The following is a 20,920-nucleotide window of genomic DNA, read 5'->3' on the forward strand; positions in this document are numbered from 1 at the left end:
GTGTAGGGGCTCTTCTCCAGGAAACCGGTCCCTGTCCAACACACCTCCTGTAATGCTGGTACATCAGGCCTATATTGGGACAGGGTATCAGCTAGCTGCTTATCAGCTTTATCTCTGTACATGGAGCGCACGTTCCTTGAGAAAATGCGCAAATCATTATTTCGTTGTCGTTGCCGGGATCGTCGCTGTATAATCTGTCCAGTCCGAGGCTCCTATTGTAGCTTCGTAACAAGCTGTTTTCCGTGAAGGGTTGTCAGCTCTACCCAACCCCCAACCTGGAGGACCAGTTGGTACAATTTGTCCCGTTTTTAGGCGCCAGAGACTCGCCTTCATCCTTCTCCGTCTGCAGCTTTTCATTAAGAAAGAGCACCCAGCGGTCACCACGTGGAGGTGGAGATAGGGTTTGGTAGTAGAGCAGTTGGTGTTGGTTCAGCAGGCATTTCCCAGGTTTTATGCTCCATCGTGGGTATCAATCCACGTTTCGCCCTGGGACCTACACTACTCTTTGACCACCAGAAAAAGTAATGGGCTTCATTCAAGGAAATGAATCTTTCATCGCCAGACACTAAATAGAGAGAGCTAATGGATGCCGGATGTCTGGATGGCTGGGTGGTTAGGGTGTAGGGGTGTGACAATGCTGTCATAAGTTGTCATACACATATCCGTCAACTGTCAGATCCTGGCTGTCAATCTACAGTCATAATTTCAATTCCGCGTGTTTGTAATTTGAGTTAAATAAAAAGTTTAATTGTTAGCTACAAATCGCGTTTAATCTACAAACGTTTACACCCAATAGCTACAGTGGTGACCCCGGAAACTATTTTCTCAAAAATTTTTCCCAAAATCGCTATGCCTGAGTCGGATGCCGACAAATTCAGCGATGCTTCGGATGCGTTGCAAATCAACGAGGAAATCGCCGAAATTCGTAAAGTCAAATTTCTCGAATTTTGGAAATCTCGACCGGCGCTCTGGTTCGCCCAAATCGAGGCCCAATTCCTCGTTCACAACATTCGATCCGATCAGACCAAATTCAATAAACTCGTTTGTGAACTAGACTATTCCATTCTCGAACAAGTCGCCGATATCATCGAGTCCCCACCCGAAAAAGATCGCTACAACAAAATTAAAACACGTCTCATCAAACAATTTACTGAATCCGAAGGCAAACGACTCCGAAAATTGCTAAATGATGTCGAACTGGGTGATCAAAGACCATCCGATTTGCTGCGCAAAATGAAACTGCTCGCAGGAGATAACGTTGGATCCGAACTGTTACAATCGATATGGATGCAACGGCTTCCCGAAAATATCCGCGCTATTCTTGCCTCGATGGACAGCACCGATAACGACAAACTCGCTGAGATCGCTAACAAGATTTTAGATGCTCGTGAAAATCGAATCCGTTCAGCAGCTTTCCACGAATACTTTTAATGGTCTAAACTCATTGAAAGAGGAAATCCGATCGCTGCGTGCAGAAATACAAAACCTCAAACGTGATCGAAGCTCTCAATTTCACGAATCTCGAAATCGTAATCGCAGTTCGTCGCAAAGCAGACAAAAATCGAGGTCAGCAACACGCAATTTTCCACAAATATGTCGCTATCATCGAAAGTTCGGCGCAGCAGCGATAAAGTGCATCAAGCCATGCACATATACAAACCCGGAAAACTAGCAAAGTCGTTGTTGAATGAGGCGACCAGCAACGACTGCCTAGAAAATCGCCTATTTATTGCCGATAAAACAACCAACATACGCTATCTCATAGATTCAGGTGCCGAAATTTCTGTTTTTCCCCGAAGGCTGATTCGCGAAACTTTAAAACCGAAAAGCCTACGTCTCTTCGCTGCCAACGGTTCCACCATTTCGACTTTCGGAGAAAAACTGATATGTTTAAATCTCGGCCTCCGTCGGCCATACAAATGGATTTGCTGATGTCGCCCGTCCGATACTGGGAGCCGATTTTTTAAAACAACATGGACTGTTAGTCGATGTATTAAACAAACGTCTCATTGACACCACGACAAAACTCGGAACGTCTTGTGTTGTCAAAAGAACGACCCACAGTGGAATTTTCACCGTTCACAACGACTCCCCGTATCACGAACTACTGAAACAATTTCCTAGTATAACGAACCCGAGCTCAATTAACAAAAAGCCTGCAAGTAACGTTCGACACTTTATAAAAACCACCGGCCCTCCCGTAGCAGCTCGTGCTAGGCGTCTTACACCAGATAAGTTGGAAATAGCTCGGAAAGAATTCGAATATATGTTGGAGCAGGGCATTTGCCGCCCATCTTCGAGTCCTTGGGCTAGCCCGTTACATTTGGCCCCCAAGAAAGACGGATCCTGGCGACCCTGCGGGGACTACCGCGGGCTAAACGCTGTCACAGTTCCAGACAGATATCCGATCCGTCACATTCACGACGCAACTGCTGGTTTGGCAGGTAAGAAAGTTTTCTCAAAAATCGACCTCATACGTGCGTTCTATCAAATATTAATGGCTGAAGAAGATATCGAGAAGACTGCCGTCATTACCCCTTTCGGCCTCTTTGAATTTCTGGTCATGACGTTCGGTCTGAGGAATGCAGGCCAGACTTTCCAAAGACTAATGGACGAAGCTCTTGGAGGCCTAGACTTTGCAGTCAGCTACATAGATGACATTTTAATTGCGTCCGACAACTTTGAACAACATCTCGAACACTTGCGATTAGTTTTTGAGCGTTTGGAAAAATTTGGCATTGTCATCAATCTTTCGAAATGCGTCTTTGGAGCCCAACAAATCGAATTTCTCGGTCACTTGATCGACGCAAACGGAATTCGCCCAATACCGTCACGTGTTGAAGCCATCTGTAACCTAAAACGACCAACAACAGTCAAGGAGTTACGACAAGCACTCGGAATTTTCAATTTCTATAGACGTTTTTTGAAAAATTCCGCAACTACGCAAGCACCACTCAACGAATTTTTGAAGGGCAGCAAGAAGAACGACACACGAACAATTGACTGGATAACGGAAACCATCAACGAGTGGGAATCATGCAAAACTGACCTCGCGAACGCCACTCTTTTAGTGCATTTTAAACCAAACGCCCCGCTTTCAATTACCACTGATGCCTCTGATGTAGCCATCGGCGCGTCTTTAGAGCAGTATCAAGACGGAGAGTGGAAACCATTGGCTTTTTCAAACGAAAACTCAGCCCAGCAGAAAAGAAATATAGCACCTACGATCGAGAGCTGCTAGCTATCTTCGCCACTATCAAACACTTCCAATATATACTGGAAGGATCAAATTTTTGCATAAAAACCGATCACAAGCCTCTCGTTTATGCTTTTTCTCAAAAACCGAATCATGCTTCGCCTCGCAAGTACGCCAGCTAAATTACATATCGCAATTTTCAACGCATATCAGCCACGTACCAGGAAAGAGCAACGTAGTCGCCGACTTACTATCACGAGTTGACGCCATTTCCATGCCATCTTCGTTCACCGCAGACAAACTATCGCATGAACAGCAACAAGATCAAGAACTTCAAGCCTTACTAAATAGCAACACAACATCATTAAAACTACAAGCAATACAGACTGCAGGACAACTTCCAGTTTATTGTGATGTAACCGACAGTAAAGTCCGACCATACATCCCTACTCAACTTCGACGAAAAGTATTCGACACTATTCGCCAGCTCGCTCATCCAAGCGGACGTTCCACATCGCGACACATTTGCAACAAATTCGTCTGGCCGAATATGCGTAAAGACATCCTGTTATGGTGCCGAACATGCATACCGTGTCAACGTTCGAAGGTAAGCAGACACACGAAGAACGTTCCTCAGCATATCACCATTCCCGATGGTCGATTCGATCAGGTACACATCGACATAGTTGGCCCGTTCCCACTCTCGAAAGGTTTCAAATATTGTTTGACAAAAACTGGGTCGATTCTTTACCAACCATTCTACTTGGACTACGATCGTGTTACAAGGATGATTTAAACGCATCATGTGCCGAGCTCATGTATGGATCCACTGTACGACTGCCAGGTGAATTTTTCGATGATCAAACTGTTGACGATAATCCAGCTCAATTCGTGAATCAACTACGAGAACAAATGCGTAATATTCGTCCAACACAATCAGCACATCACAAGAAACCTGTCGAATTCGTACACCGAAACTTAAATTCTGCCACACACGTATTTCTACGAGATGATCGAGTTCGTACATCATTATCGCCACCTTACTCAGGTCCGCATCCTGTTATCGAACGAATCACCAATCGTCTATTTCGAATTGAAGTTAATGGAAAGAACTTCAACGTCTCAACAGAACGACTAAAGCCAGCCTTCTTCCTGAATGACGAAAATAAAACTCACCAGGATCTTAAACGAACATATTTGTATTCCAGAGCGCCACCGAAACACACTTATCCTCCAGCGAAAAGTCATCGTGACGGCAATGTCACTCGGGGGAGAGTGATGTAGGGGTGTGACAATGCTGTCATAAGTTGTCATACACATATCCGTCAACTGTCAGATCCTGGCTGTCAATCTACAGTCATAATTTCAATTCCGCGTGTTTGTAATTTGAGTTAAATAAAAAGTTTAATTGTTAGCTACAAATCGCGTTTAATCTACAAACGTTTACACCCAATAGCTACAAGGGCACAAGGCTGTCGTACGGAAGGTCGCGGTTTAAATCTCGCTGGTGGCAGTGAGATTTGTATTGTGATTTGACGTCGGATACAAGTCGACTCAGTTGTGAATGAGTACCTGAGTCAAATCCGGGTAATAATCTCGGGCGAGCGCAATGCTGACCACATTGCCTCGTATAGGATACTGTAATACTGTAGTGTACCGTTACGGTCTTGAATGAAGGGCTTTAATACACGTCAAGGCCCTGATCCAATATGGATTGTTGCGCCAACGATTATTATTATTAAAGGATGCGGATGCCGAGATGCCACGGATACTACAGTCACAGCATTCTACCAAACATAAACATGTGGTTTGCATATAGTCCTTGCTTAGTCTTCAAAAAAAGGAGCAGTTTATCGTAAGTGCATGTGAACCTTTACCCTAGATTCTGTTGTCACCAATTTGCTTGGATGCCACCGAAGGTAGATCAAATATAGTACTTGACTTATGCCCCAGGGAGCATATTATGATAGAACATCAGCAAAATTATTCACGGGTCAATAAAATTTCAGGCGACATGCGACGAATATTGTTAGTGCATTTCCTTCCTCGTAACCACACGTATATTCGTTTCGTGCTTTACCGGAAGTCTGTACGCTCGGTCTGGTTGATACAAGAGGTACCAGGAACTACTCAACTTGGTGAATAATTCTTGTTACATTTTGCAGAACATTCAGTCAGGAATATGATCAAAGCGGAAGGTATTTCTCCTGCTGGGATGTCATATCTTTGGCATCATTATCACTACTCAGTTCTCTGCCACTCATTTAAATGGAAGTTACGTAAATTGACATGCAAATGATTTTCACTGGAAATAACAAAAGTTCAAAACAAGTTCGACGTAGCTTTGCATAAAAATGTTCAGGTAATAAGGAGGAGTCTCTCTTGTTGTGCAGCGTCTGGGATCTCTTATGTTTACAAGTTTTGAACAAGTTCCCTTTCAGGCTAAGAAAACTGCAGAAACTTTGTTAAAATGTTTGCCATCAAATTAAGTAACTTGCATTGTTTGAAGCAGGGAGGGATGTTCTTTGTGATATTTAGTGTGAATTTCACAAATTTATTCGGAAAGATTGTTGTAAATAAACTGCTCTGAGAGGAACTCTTGCAAAGTTTTTGATTGGATATAAAGAGGTTCTCCTTAGAAATGATGAATGATTGTCTCAAATCTCGTTTCTTGGAATAAGCACGCAAGGTGTATGTATAATAGAAGGTTTCAGCTTGTAGGCGTGTGACAATGTAACTCCCTTACATAGAGGAAGATTGGCTCCACCGACAAGAACCATCAGAAATTATGATGATTGTCCAATTAAAAAGAAACCCTCATTCTGCCGCCTTGATTAATATTCCATTCGGGATAAGAAAGAAAAATTAATAATTTATAGCAGCAACGATTCCACTTCATCTTCTTGACATTCTGTAATGTTGCCTTTCAGAAAACCTGGCAAGTGATTAATTTCTTAGGACGGGAAGCGGAAATCCAATATTAGCGTTCCGTCTTGGAAGTCGTCTTTGATATTATTAATGACTTAAACACGTGTCGTTAAGTAAAAGTTGACAGGAGATGATTTGGTATATTTTCCTATCAAAATAAGAATGCAATGTACATATGGGCACGTCGGGGTGAATTGGCTTCCAAACTTTTCTTTGGCAGTTGTTATTGGAATCGATAAGCAGAGAGGGCTTGATATTATGATTTTTGCCATATCATTGAGCTAATAAGTGGTTTCCACCAGCTTTCCGGACGTCAGTCTTCATATTTTCTGTTAAAGAATGTAAGTAAGCATATGGCAATGTATGTCGATGCGTCGCTATGAGAATATTCTAATGCTTGTCGCGAGAAGCAGTTGCTGGCTCAGAGTATCATAAGAATTTTGAATGTGAATAGTCTATGTAGTATGGTAGCTTCTTGTGTCACATGAGAAGCAATTTTGTTGTATTATATGGGACATAAATCGTATCCCGGATATTTTCATTCATTCTTTGGGAAAAGTTGAATTTTCAACTCCATCCCCTGGAGGGACAAGGGTAGGAGCTTTCTTTTCAAAGCCGATGAAAATTCAGGCGGTAAGTTACGACCCCCTCGAAGTAGGACTATTTTGATGTCAAAATGGTAGGGTTTAATTTTGAACTCCAATCTTGCAGGAGTAAAGGGAGAGTATGACCGGAGACCTGAGAGGTCCTCTCTCTCAAAGCACGTTGAAAAATCACGGCGGTGACTGGATTGGGTGTTCTTCGTTTGTGTCTCCAGATAAAAGATAAATAACAAGGGCCAGGATATTGCAGAGCCCTATGTAGGTGACAGTAATGTGGTGAACGTCTTTCGGTAGTATTGTTCCCTTTAGACATTCCTGCTGGGTGTGCTAGTCCCCAGCCCAAGTAAAGGAGGAGGGTTTGAGGCAACGTATTCTGTACTATCCTCAGCAAAACAAAAATAAAATGCTGTGATTAGGGAAAGAGATAAATAGAGTATAATTGGGGTTATTCCACTATGCTAAACATGACCTGATCTCTCTTGGTGACAGGTACCGCGACAGGCCGAGCAAGAAGGTGCATACAATGTCGATAGAAACATGATGATCGCATTAAGTCACAAGCCTCGGAATCTGATCTAGGGCGCCCACTTCAGTCAACGCGGCAGGACGGAGCCCGGTCCTGTGGCGAAATGGGCAAGAGTTATTGACCCATGGACGACGTCAGGACGTAAGCAAGTTAGTCCGAACAAAGCAAATACGTATCTGCACGGCAAATGTTGGCACCCTTACTGGAAAGACCGAGCAACTCGCAAAAGCTTTCCGGAAAAGAGCGTTGGTACTGCGCTATGCGATAAATCCGATGGTTTGGTGCCAAAAGTTGTGACATTGAACGCGAAGGCGGTAAAAATGGATGTAAACTTCTGTATTTTGGTAACCCACACACTCAATACGGTGTTGGCATTGTCATCTCAGAGCATTTCGTGAAGCCATTAAAGAAGTCGCACGATTTGATGATTGGCTGACGAAGATTACCATTATATCAGCTGATCGCACTATTCACTTCTTCATCGCGTACGCACCTGAAGCCAAGAGAGATGCCTTCTGACAACTTCTCGATGAAAACATTTGTCACGTCATGCGGGTGAAAAGGTTGACGGTAACAGATGCCATGGGGGAAAGCGGTTCAGAGCGCGCAATGAGGGTGGCGGGCGTATAATCGATTTTGTGGATGCCCAGTTATGAATACATTGATTATCTCATTTTCTTACATTTTATAGTGGGAACAGTAAAACGCAAATCGACTATAGTCTCATAAGAAGCCAACATTTTATCACTGTCATCATCATCATCAACGAAGCAACAACCGGTATCCGGTCTAGGCCTGCCTTAATAAGAAACTCCAGACACCCCGGTTTTGCGCCGAGGTCTACCAATTCGATATTCCTAAAAGCTGTCTAGCGTCCTGACTTACGCCATCGCTCTATCTCAGGCAGGGTCTGGCTTGTCTTCTTTTTCTACCATAAATATTTTCCCACTGTCACTGATTGCAAAGCCGTTCCCTATGAGACAATCGCACCTCAACATCGGCCGTTGATTTAAGCCACCGATAAAACAGCGTGGGGAACGCACTTGCCTGCCGCTCATTAAACGGTCGCGATGTCGTGAGTAGGAAGAAGAAATCATCTCACTCACGCAAGCAAAGAAACGCCTCTACCACAAATTGTTCGACGATAAAACGCTTGCTAATTGGCAAATTTATAAGAATGCAAACCGGAAAGCAAAAAAAGCGATCGCTGTCACCCGAGCGGCCCATTACAAAAATCTGTACGGTAAACTGGTCACTCGGGACGGCGAGAGAAGTCTGTTTTGACTTGCCAAAACCCGAAACGAAAGCACACAGAATATCGAACACTTCTGTTGCGTTAATGACAAGAACGGTGCTTTGATTACCAACTGTCGAGCCGCAACGGATAGATGGTGGGAACACTTCGAGCTGATCTCAACTGAAGAATTTGCTTATCCTCCACTTCCACAATCATTGCCGACATTTGCAGCAGCTCCACCTGTCAGCGCAACTGAAGTCGAGGAAGCAATAAAACGAATGAAATCGGGGAAAGCAACAGGACCTGACGACATCGCATCTGAGCTCTGGAAAGCGAAGAGCTGGGACTCAACACTGTGGCTCAGTTAATTCTTTATTCGGATTATTCAGGAAGGTAGAACACCATCACGGAATCGTTGAAATAACTGTGAATAAAGCCAGATTTGTTAAAAACTGCGGAACTACTAACGCAATATACGCTGCACGGTTACTCATGGAGAAAAACCGTGAGAAGCATCGCCCCTCTTTACATTGCATTTCTGGATCTAGAGAATGCGTTTGACCGTGTGCCACACGAACTCATCTCGCATGCTTTATGGCAACACTTATTGCCAGAAGAACTCGTGCGTTGGGTTCAGTTGTTCTATCACGATCCGAAAAGTAAAGTTCGAAGTATGGCGGGTGTATTAAATCCGCTTCCTGTTTCTGTTCGTGTTTATCCAGGAAGCCCTCTTTCACCACTCCTCTTTGTTCTTGTTATGGACACCGTCACACGGGATATCTGGCCCCCTATACATTGCTTTATGCAGATGATATTTTCCTAGCATCTATTAACCAAAATGAGATCGACCAACTTGTCCAAAAATGGGATGATTACCTCATGCAACACGGTTGGTCAGATTGAATTTAAACAAAACTGAATTTTTGACTACCGATCCCCATGAAACGGGCACAATTAACTGTCAGCGGCAGTGATTTGCCTAGAACTGAGCGATTTAAATACCTCGGGTCAACGCTATCGGCCAATGGAGAATTGCGTTATGAAATTGCTACACGAATTAATGCAATCTGGATGAAGTGGCGTTCCACAACTGGTGTTCTTTATGATCCACGTATCAACGAACGTCTCAAATCAAAAATTTACCACAATGTCATTCGTCCTATCGCTTTCCATAGTTCTTAGTGCTGGCCGACTATAAAAGACAATGAACGGCGTCTTGCGGTAATGGAGATGAAGATGTTACGTTGGATTAGTGGCGTGACATGTTTTGATTACATCCGAAATGAGAATATCCGCGATCGTTATGGGGTTGTACCAATCGTGAGAAAATTGCGAAAGAGGCGTCTTCGATGGTATGATCACGTAATTCGTAATAAAGAGAATTCACTTGCAAAGGTTGTTCTGAACATCGAAGTTGATGGTAAACGACCAAAAAGCAGGCCGAAACAATGGTGGCTTGATACGCTGAATGGGGATTTAAAAGTCTCGAGATTGCATCCAGATCAGGCATTTGATAGACCCAAATGGCGAAACCGACCACGACGAGTCAAACCCGCTTGTGAACGGGACAAAGGCTGAAGAAAAACAAGAAGAAGAAAGTTGTCTTCTATTAAACTGATTCCACGATTTGCGATTAGCAACTGGATCCTACCTGGTGGGCCAACTAATTTCAACTTTTTGCACTGTTCTTTGGAGGGAGTGTGACTGATTAAGTTCATTTCACATCCAGTTATGTTTGATCCTTTTCGATGTAGGGAGTACCGTCGTTTGCAAAAATAGTTTAACTTCCACGTCCGATGGTAATGCTCCACCTCCTTTTTAGACATTGGATAGAATTGTTTGCGATCCCAAGTGAACAGGTAACGTAGCGTTGTTGGAATTATAGTGACCATTCCATTGGTAGGGATTGCACTGGGAAAGTATGGAATAGCTCAAACTTTTCGACTGATATTAATGGAAGTTTCATTCGGAAAAAAAATGTGCTTTGCTATGATGAATTCTTAAATAGTCATGATGTTATACAATTCGAGTAGGTCGCCCGATTTAGATGAGCGCGGGCTTTGCACTGAAGAGAAGAGCATGTCATCCACAGAGGAGGAAAATGGATCTGATGAGGCTTCCAAATTCGTGTTTCGGCCTCAACTTAAAATCCGTGGTGTCCGAGAGGAGACTAAAGGACTTTATTAACCGAAAAGTCTTAAACGCTAACAAAATCGTTTACATGCTACAAATGGGTGCCCATGCAAATAATCTTCGCCCTTGGAAGTTGTAACAATATCCTCCCATCCCTTGAGCGTCAATTCAACCGCTATTCTTAATCGATGGCAATCATGAAGGCTGATTCTGAAGTAGTCCGAGGTAGAGTTACCGGCTTTATGGTAGTAGCATCATTGAAGGTATTTGGTCTGTGTTTTCAGTAAAGATAAATTAGTAGAGCCATAGGAGCGCAGAGCCCTATATAGATGACTGTGGTGGACTTCCTTTGGTATTACGGCTGTGCTCCAGATTTTCTCATTGGTGTAGGTTACGTGGGCCCACTTTCAGCCTTGCCAACTTTCTGGAAAAGTGTTTTTCATTTGCTTTTATTTTGACTAAATTTGATGTTATGTAAAATATTGCGCGGGATATCCACCTGGCTAGTTATAGCGTAATATTCATGGGGTTGAGTTGTACTACTTGCCGCTAAGATCACCTGAGTAAGTGTGATGCTGCGACCTACATTTATCTCTTTGTCTTCGAAAAAGAACCCAACGATTGGCGCTTAGTAGCTAGACCTATCATGGTGAGGTTAGGAATGTGACTAATAAAGCCCATTATACGTGTATTCATGCTTGATCTTATCTGATATTGAGTCTCGATTTAAACTAGAAATCAGATAAGAGGATAAGAAGGTTTACGTAGATTTGTACTACGAAGTTTTTAATTCCTATTTGTAACTTGCCTAGGTCCGTTCAGCATAGTTTAAGGTTGCGGTATACTATCAAACTTGAATTATTTAAGAATAAGTGGGCTGCTCCTAAACTTTTGAAACGGACACTTGGTTGGAAAAGTGTGATCAGTAAAGGGTTGTTTAGACGAGAACCATGAGTTTGTTAGTGGCTTTCCAACTAAAAAATGCGCTGAGGTGAAAGTTGTAAAGATCCTCAGCATCGGCTAACAAAGTTGTCAGTGGGATTGAGTACAAAATATTCGCAAATTCGATTGGTAAAGCTGCCATTTTTCCATGTGTGAGCCTTGCTGGGAAAACATTTCTGATTCAGAAGATTTTGATGGATATTACCTTCACCCTACACAAACCGTAGAAGTGTGGATATTTTGACGGTACGAAATGGAAATAACCACCATTGGATACATAGAAGTTGATCAGTGGTTCTTGAGATCGTACCTCGTACATGATTTTACTTAATCCTACTAGCTGACGTTTCACTACAAATTAAGGCAATATTAACTCCGTCCGATAAAGCATTTCAACAGATCGATGTAAATTTCTGTCGTGAAGTTCAGCTTCAGGTGAACATCTTGGGATTCAACAAAGAACGGCGGCTGCTACTCCATTTAAAATGGGCCTCTGTAGTACCGGCAAAGTTGATATCACTATGGTGAATCATCTGGCTGGGCGCACTCGGTGACTGGGTAGATTTCTAATAGGCTGTGACGTGACTTCGTAAGAATGAGTCGGCTAAGTTGAACTCTCTTAGAAAACCGGATGGTACTTTCATGAACTCCAGAGATGAGTCTATACACACTCTCTTGGAAGTACACCGCCTGGAGGAAAAAGTGTCAGAAGTGGGAAGAAGAGAATTGACAGTTTCTGCAAAGTTTTCAACACGAATGTGTTGCAAGGGAAATTGGCATTCTGGGAGAGCGGTTGTTATCAATGAAAATTTGAAAACTGCTATATTATCATTTCAATACTTCAAAGCGCCTGGTATGATTGGCCTCTACCCAGCGAAGTTAAAGGAGGCATTCGCGGGAAGGTGCTACTGTCGCATACATTAAATGAAAAACAACATCCTTACCAACGTGGGAAGTCCTGTGAGTCTGCTCTTCATTCTTTGGTTTCAAAGATCGAGGATGCAATTCTGAAAGTTGTGGACACTGCAGGGTCATTTGTTTGTGCGCACACAATGATATTATTTATGTCACAATGGTATTATTTTCAAAAAGGAGGAAAGTAAATGGTCTTTGCCTTCCAAAGATGATGCGTACAACCTCCGAAAAAGTGAAAAATCTGGGAGTTATTTCAGATAAGAAGCTTCTTTTTAAAGAACCTTTAGAGATAAAGATGGCACAGATGGGGCACAGAACATTGGAAGAGATATTGGGAGAACTGAATCCAGTTTTCGCAATGCCTTCTGATTCTTGGATCCCCACACATCTGTTTGCTAGAAGATATGATGTTATCTTGAAACGAAAACAAGTCGGAAAACCGGAAACTATACGCTTCAGGTAGGAAAGATTTTGTGTAGCCTACATCGCTGCAAAATTTGGTGGTGCCAGAATGAACTTAAGGGGGTTTTGCAGCCAATTGCTAAAAGTTAGAGCAATATACTATTATTAACTTTATTTAAGCAGATATCGGCATGGAAGGTATTTCGGAGCCCAGGCACCATATAGTGGCAGCCTCCTGTTTTTTTTCAGATTTTTCGGTTGGGTAGTTTCTGAAAATGGACCCCTTAAAGAAATGATAGCTTTCAACGCCCCCAATCCCCACCTCTCTAACAAATGCCAAAGCTAAGACCGGCTTCGAAAAGTACTAACCGAGACCTTTCATTTGATACACCACATGACTATATTTGATGAAAAAAAAATGCACACCCCCCCTTTTGCATATATGGGGACCCCTCTTTAAATTCGACATAAAATTATGTATGCGTGAGCGTTCACAGTTCCCACCTTTCTACCAAATTTGGTGTCAATCGCTATGACCGCCTCGGAAAAAAATGTATGTGAGGGACAGACAAACAGATAGACAGACAGACAGACAGTAAACCGATTTTAATAAGGTTTTATTTTACATAAAACCTTAAAAAAACTGCGACGAACTAGAACGACGAATGGCTTAAAAACAGAACAGGATTTTGGATAACATGCCTACCTCTCGAATAAAAACTGGAAGTGGACTTTCCCTTGGGCCAATTTACAACAGTCATTCAGGCTGTAGTGTATACGATCCTAAGGGCGGCAACCTGGATGATTGGCGAGCGGTTGAAGGACAGGCGCATCACAATCTGTAGCGATTGTCAAGTTGCATTGGCTAATGCTACTATCAAAAACTAGAAACAAGCTTCGCATAATGACAGGTGGCTGAGCCTGAATACTGCTAAATACACTAAACTTTTCTTATCAGAACCAAGCAAATATTCTACAAAATTAATCCTGTCGAAAAGCAGGAAGACTTGTAGAATTGTTGTGGGTATTCTGACAGATCATAATTCACAAGCTGGTCGTATGTTCAGAATAGGTATTCTGCAAGATGATATGTGTTCAGAAAGGAAAGCGGAATTTTCTATGTAAGTGCCCCCTTTGGATGCTTCAGATATCAGATTTCTAGTGCTGATGTGCTACAACTGCAGCGGATAGCATCATATCCACCCATGGAAATCCGACGAAACATAAACGAATCCGGGATATTCCGTTAGACGGGGGAATCGAGCACAATGGACTACGAAGGTCTGAGTGCTCAGAAGCTTTGCCTCTCCCCCACCTCAAATAGACACATATCCCTAGTGCATCTTTCGTAGGTTTGGATGATTGATCTAATGGCAACCTTGTCCCTGATAGGCCAAAGTCTTTGCTTTGCTGTCGTTAATAACGGCTGAGTTCTGGCAGGAACAATGATATTGTGCTGGTCATTTAAAATCAACGTAGGTAACTAATTGCACAAAGGTTATAAATAAAGCTTAGAGTTTAATGCCGGCCACAAAATGCCAGGATGTAAGCTGCTCCACTTTTTACTGTTACTAAAATGTTGTTCGAATATCAGTTGCTCTAGAGCTTTCTTGATAATACATTCTATTGAGCTACTTAGGTTGCCGCTCGCATGTCCAAGTGAATGCTCTTTAAGAGTTTGGGATTATTCGCAAGCCATTTGTGGATTTTTTTGGTCAACAATCTAAAGTTAGATCCTTCTGGGGAAGGATTAATGCATGAAAAGGGATGAAATATCCATGGATAACTAAGGCGGTCGAAAAGACGAGAGGTGGCTATATTTCAGGTTCCTTATATCTACCAAGGAAACTTTATTGTAGAAAGATACTTTACATGGTTTATTTCTGATAACATCGGAATTTCGCATCGCAAAACAAAAAGAATTCGAGTTTTTGAAACTACAAAACAGACGATCCCTTAAACACTACTATTAAAATCCCAAAATATGTGCAAGCTGCTAGGGTTATTTCTACGGGATTCCATGTAAAACTAAGTTTGTTGCTGACGGAGGTGATCCAACTGAATAAATGCATCTCCCCAATCTTATATAATAAATATCAGAACAACCTTCAACGATGTTTGCCGACTAGGTACTCTCGCCTGAATTCTAAGCAGTGGTAATGCAAGGATAGGCCGGCAGAGAATCCTCGAACGGGGGCCGGACTATTATAGTACTAAGAAACAGTGGATATTACAATGATTAATTGAAGGATGAACATTTTTACTATCATTAACAAGTAAATGGTAACATTTAATATGGAAAATATTGAAAATCTGCCTTGATAGCAATTTTTCGAATTCCCAATTTCAACATCTTCTTATTATATCCACCACATCTCTTCAATCTAATACAGTTCACTCTCTTTTCTTCCTTATAAAATACTTTCAAGGATTTCGTTAGCTGGAGGACTTCATTTCAGCGACTTTGAATATTTTATTAACAAAAAGTTGGAAACGAAGCCAATTTCATCTCCAAATTTATTTGGAAGTTGCAAACTTTTCACGGCATCAAGTCCTTACTAAAAATAAAAGGTGATTTAATTAAAAATAAAGGAGTTATCTACTTTCACCGCCACAGAGTTTACGGCTGTTTTCACCTTTTTACATTACACCCGACGCCCCAGACGGCAAAATGTCAGTTCATATTTACTTGTTTCGTGGTTCTTCATGAAAGGGGGTAATTGTCCCTTTTTTCCGTGAAAATTACTGAAGGGGTTTTGGCTGACGCGATATTTTCCTGCTCTAGGAGTATAATATGCAAAGAAAATTTCAAGGGGATGGCTTGGTAAAGGGTTGATTTTATTCATACTTCTTAAAGGAAAACATGTGGTATGGAATGCTACGACAAGATAGTATCACCAGTTTTTTGGAGATTCTAAAGGAGCTCAAGTTTATCTGCACACGCAGATATTACCTGTAGGTGCACGATGTTCTATAGTTAACATACATGGAATATTATATGAAGTGTCTCAATTACGCTATGGGAAGCGTACGAAATATTCGGAAAGTAACCTCAATAATATCTTTAAATACATTTTTGGGCGCAAATGCAACACTCAGTGATCTATGACAACTTTTCTCTAATGCTCGTTTACTAATATAAGATATTCAGGATAACACCCTTAATTTTAAATTTGGAGTATAAAATCACGTCTAGGTGATAACATGAATTGAGTTAGGTGAAATAAGGCTACATTTTTGTCTTGTTTTTAAATTGTGCAATTTTTCTTTACCTTTGTTTGGCTTGGTTACAGTCGTTCTCGATAATAATCAAACTCAAATAAGCGTATATTCTTTAATCCTTTTTAAATTTACCCGGTGAGTGCCATGCAGCAGCATGGCGCATAATGCTGGAAAGTTTTATAAAGGTTCAACTATCATGAACAAAATTGTAATTCAATAGTGTCAATTTTCTGTGAATTTACTAGGTGCTAGCCGAAAGGAATCCTAACGCGAAAGTGCGATTTTGTAGCCACGTTGAAGCACAAAGTCTAGAAACCTCTGTTGAACCAACACCAAAAATGCTGCTAGCAAGTCTTGTCTCCACCTCCACGTGGTAATCGCGGGAAGTTCTTTCTTAACGAAAACTGCAGATGGAGTAGAATGGAGGAAAGTTTTCTGCGACTTAAAATCGGGAAACTGTGTCAACTAGTGCTCTATGTTGGGCGTTCATGTACGATTGAGATCCTTACTGGGAAACGCTACCTATTACGTATCTACGAGATGAGCCTCGAAATATATTGACTACACAATGACAGATCCAACAAGGAAAAAAGGATGATCAGGGGAATGAACCTTCAAAACCTGACCATGGGTATGATATCAATAACAATAATGACATCAAGGGAAGTTGCAATAAGTCCTAGATGAACTATTGTGCCTCTTTGTTGTTATAGTACGTCTATTAGCTACAGTATGTTCATCAAGCCTATAAACAACACCAAGCAATTTTAAGATGTTTCCTACTCCAAGGTGGTTCAGCCTGGCATTTGGTATTAAGGATTCTCCCAGGGGCCTTAGGCTACTTTGCACAAGTGCCGGACACTGTTCCAGAACATGGGTGGAGAATTGATTACTTCCTCATAAAATATGTAGACCGTGGCCGTAGATATCTCCAGATAACAATTAAGTTTGCAATGACTAGTGGGTATTTCCAAAAAAAACCTACGAGCACTCGGAGAGAGAGAGAGAGTATCGTGACATTACTGAGTGGACCGAAGGTATCAACCTTATTGACCTATTCCCATATTAGTTTAAAGTTCATTTGGTTGCCCTAGGTATGTTGTGTCCAATAGAGTTCCTTTGGAAGCTGAAGGAGGTACAGCTATCTGGCTGCTGTGCTGAGTTCAATTCTATCTGCCCAGATTACTTCGCATAACTAATCATTGACTTTAATACTCCAGTGTATATTCAACGTAGTACCATTTCTTTTCTTCAATGGACTTACAAGTTATCAAAACTCTTGTAGTTTTCCTACATATGTTCCCGACATGCATCTTCCAGTCTAGTGGCTCTGTTTCTTATTTAACTTGCGTACCATGTTTGGACTACGGGGCCCTCATATTTGTCCGTATAGATTAGTACGATGTCGTCAATCGTGGACCTGTATTTAAGTATTTGTTAGCTCTCTTAAGGGTTTACTTCACACTATTAGGTTGTTGCAAATGAAATGGCCGTTTTTGTACTAAAATTTGAAACGACTGTAAAGCTTGCAAAAATTTATTTATTCAATCAAAATAGGTGCCAGTCGATTCAAAACACTTCTTCCAGCGAGATTCAAGAGCATGTATGCCAGTTTGGTAGAAGTCCATCTGACGGGTCTTGATGAATTCGTCGAAGGCAATTTTGACAGCCTCTTCCTTCCTAAATTGTTTTTCCGCCAAAAAATGATCCAAATGCTTAAAAAAGTGGTAGTCGGTTGGCGAAAAGCCCGGTAAATATGGTGGATGAGGCAGAGTCTCATACTGCAATTCGTTCAACTTTTGAACCGTTGTTCTGGAAACATGAGGTCGTGCATTGTCATGGAGGAGTATCACACCACCTCTGTTGACCAATCTCGGCTGTTGAATACTCAATTTCATTGAGTTGGGCACAGTATTTCTGTGCATTTATCGTTTCTTCAGGTGCCAAAAAAGAATAGTGGACAACTCTAGCTGCATACCACCAAACAGTCACCATTACCTTCTTCGGATGGAGGCTCGGTTTCGCCATGCTAATCGGCGACAATTGCCGTATAATATTCACTTTTCGTTACATGTCACTATTCTGTGCAAAAAAGGATCGCATCTGTTGCGGGAGAGTAATGAACAGCAAATTTCCATTCGAAGCACCATGTTTTGCTCCGTAAGGGCATGCGGAACCCATTTGTCTATTGTTTCCCCTTTCTAAGTTGTTGCAAGTGCCGGGAAACTGTCGAATAGTGTACGCCCAGTTTCTGTCTCTCCCAGACTGACGTGTATCGGATTCGACTAGCAAACGCAGCTCATCATTGTCAATCGATGGTCCTGGATATCCACGTGGTTCACTTTGAGGGTTTACGTCGCCTAACCGGAATTTTTCGAACCACCGCCGTGCGGTTCGTTCGGTTACCGTATCAGCTCCAAATGCGCTGTTAATGTTCTTGGTCGCCTCCGCCGCTTTATTTATTTATTTATTTATTTAATGAGGACAATACACAGAAAGCAAATTTCTTATTACATATTGTCCTCAGAGGGATGAGCAAGTAAATGGCATATTTTACGCTTAAAGCTAGAGAGGGACGTAGAGGCAAAGGTCCCAAGCTGTAGGGCATTGTTGGACCGGCAAAACCTCGGGATCGGAGAGTGAAAGTAAATCTCGAGCTCCGCGAAGGGTACATCAAAAATGTCCGCACTACGTGTGTTATAAGACGAGGCGATACGGGAAGTAATATCCGAGTTGGCGGAGCAGTTCATCAGTCCATTGCAGAGTTTGAAAAGAGTACACATATCAAGGAAGATACGGCGTTGCTGTAGGGATAGGAGATTGAGGGTGCGGAGTCATGACGGATAATCAGCCCGTGGAAGGTTCTTTCTGTAAAAGAGGGTCTGGGTGAATTTGCGTTGTACAGCTTCAAGAGCGCGGCAGTCACGGATGCGGTAGGGGGACCAGACTACACAGCAATAGTCAAGGATGTTTCTGACAAGGGAATTGAAGAGCGTTAAGGAGGGATGGATTGAGGTAAAATCGGAGGAGGAACGTAGGATAAAACCAGACATTTTGGAAGCTCTATTGATGATGTCAACGAAGTGAGAATTGAAACGAAGTTTATCGTCGAATATTACACCCAGGTGTTTGAAGGAGGTCAATAGTGAAAGGCGTGGTCCACTGACAGAATAGGAAAAGGATGTTGGGGAGGGGTTTAAGGAAATAGCGCATCTACTGGCACTTGTTTACATTCAGTATTAGCTTGTTGACCGAACACCAGCGGGCTAAATTATCAAGGTTGGACTGTAAGAGAGCACAGTCCGACGGAAACGAAACAGAGGCAAACAATTTAAGGTCGTCCGCGTAAAGCAAATAACGACAGGTGAGGATGGAGGCGAGGTCATTAACAAAAAACAGGAAGAGTAGGGGGCCAAGTGTAGAGCCTTGGGGAACACCAGAGGAAGGAGAGAAGGAACCAGATGAGTGACCATGAAAAGAAACTTTGAAGGAACGGTATGAGAGATAGGAGGAAAGCCAGGACTGAGGGAGGGAAGTCTTACAATGAAAGTTAAGAGAGGAGAATGTGATGGTTAACGGTGTCAAAGGCTTTGGAGAAATCGGTATAAATAGCATGTACCTCCTGTCGTGAATTCAAGCATTTAGCAACAAAGTTGGTATGTTTCACGAAACCGTGCTGCTCTTTGACAATGAGGTAACCGAACTGCGCAGTCAATCAGTCGTTGACATACCTTTCCAGGATTTTGGAGCAAGAGGAGAGAAGAGAAATGGGGCGGTAGTTCACAGCAAGGGAAGGGTCTCCGCTCTTGAGGATAGGAATAATAAGGGCTTCTTTCCAGAGACGGGGAAAGTAGCATTCATCTAGACTTTTGTTGTAGATTATACACAGGGGGAGGGAAATCTGTTTTCTACAGTTAAGGAGGAAGAGATTAGGAAGCCCATCGGGGCCAGGTCCGACATTGGGGTCAAGGTTACCAATGAGGAACTCAACCAAGGAAGGCGTAAGGGGAGGAATGGCTAGAGATTCGGAGAAGTCTGTGGTCATGAAAGGTGTAGAGGGTGGAGGGCTCGAGGGAGAAAACACTGAAGAGAAGTAGGTGCAGAGAAGGTCGCAGGATTGTTGTGGGGAGTTGGCAGTGGAGTCTGCGAAGCTGATAGAAGAAGGGAGAGATTGAATTGGATTACAAGAATTGCGAGCGTGCCACCAAAAGGGTTTTAAGTTATCGTGGGCAAGGGTGGCTTCGACACCCAATAGGTACCTTTAACGCTCTTTTCTGACCATTGACTTCACAGTAGAGCGTATAGTTTTAAAGTGAGCAAGGTCGGCGTCATTCTTAGAAGCCCGAAACTTGTTCCGCAGTGTATGTTCCAAGCGAATGTTAATATGAAGTTCCGTTGTGAACCAAGTTGGGTACGAACGTAGGCAGGGAGGGGAAGAAGGGACATAACAGGAGAGGAGATCAGGGAGGATATTGTAGGAGGTGTTAAGAGCTTGATCACAGGATGAATTGCTTAATATATGTACCCAGTTGAGAGACGCTAAAGCTGAGTTCAGACCGTCAAAATTGGCTTTACGGAAGTTGAACGTAGTGGATTTACGCTTGGTTTTGGGTTTTGAACGAAGGAGCTCCGCTTCAAATTCAACCGCGGGGTGATGGGCATCGATTTTGACATACGGGGATGTGCAAGGAAGTAAAGAGAGGTAGCACTCGGGGAGATTGGAAAGGAAGAGATCGAGGGTGCGGCCCCAAGGAGTGTTTGGTGGTATTGAAATTCAGGGCAGAGCAAGTGTACCTAAAGGGAGAAATTGGGAGGGA

The 20,920-nt window shown here is 42.5% G+C and overlaps 1 protein-coding gene across 1 annotated transcript; it reads left to right on the forward strand.

Annotated features, from left to right (window-relative positions):
* Positions 1–849: 849 nt before the first annotated feature.
* On the forward strand, positions 850–1,431 carry LOC119653940. The gene has a single exon (XM_038059100.1). It carries the CDS (start codon positions 850–852, stop codon positions 1,429–1,431), a length of 582 nt encoding a protein of 193 aa, XP_037915028.1.
* The last annotated feature ends 19,489 nt before the right edge of the window (positions 1,432–20,920 follow it).

This window comes from Hermetia illucens, chromosome 4 (genome assembly GCF_905115235.1).
Source record: "Hermetia illucens chromosome 4, iHerIll2.2.curated.20191125, whole genome shotgun sequence".
In the NCBI taxonomy this organism is placed as follows: domain Eukaryota; kingdom Metazoa; phylum Arthropoda; class Insecta; order Diptera; family Stratiomyidae; genus Hermetia; species Hermetia illucens.

Coding starts and splice junctions, on each gene's coding strand:
- LOC119653940 (XM_038059100.1), top strand. CDS start 850: ATGCCTGAGTCGGATGCCGACAAATTCAGCGATGCTTCGGATGCGTTG.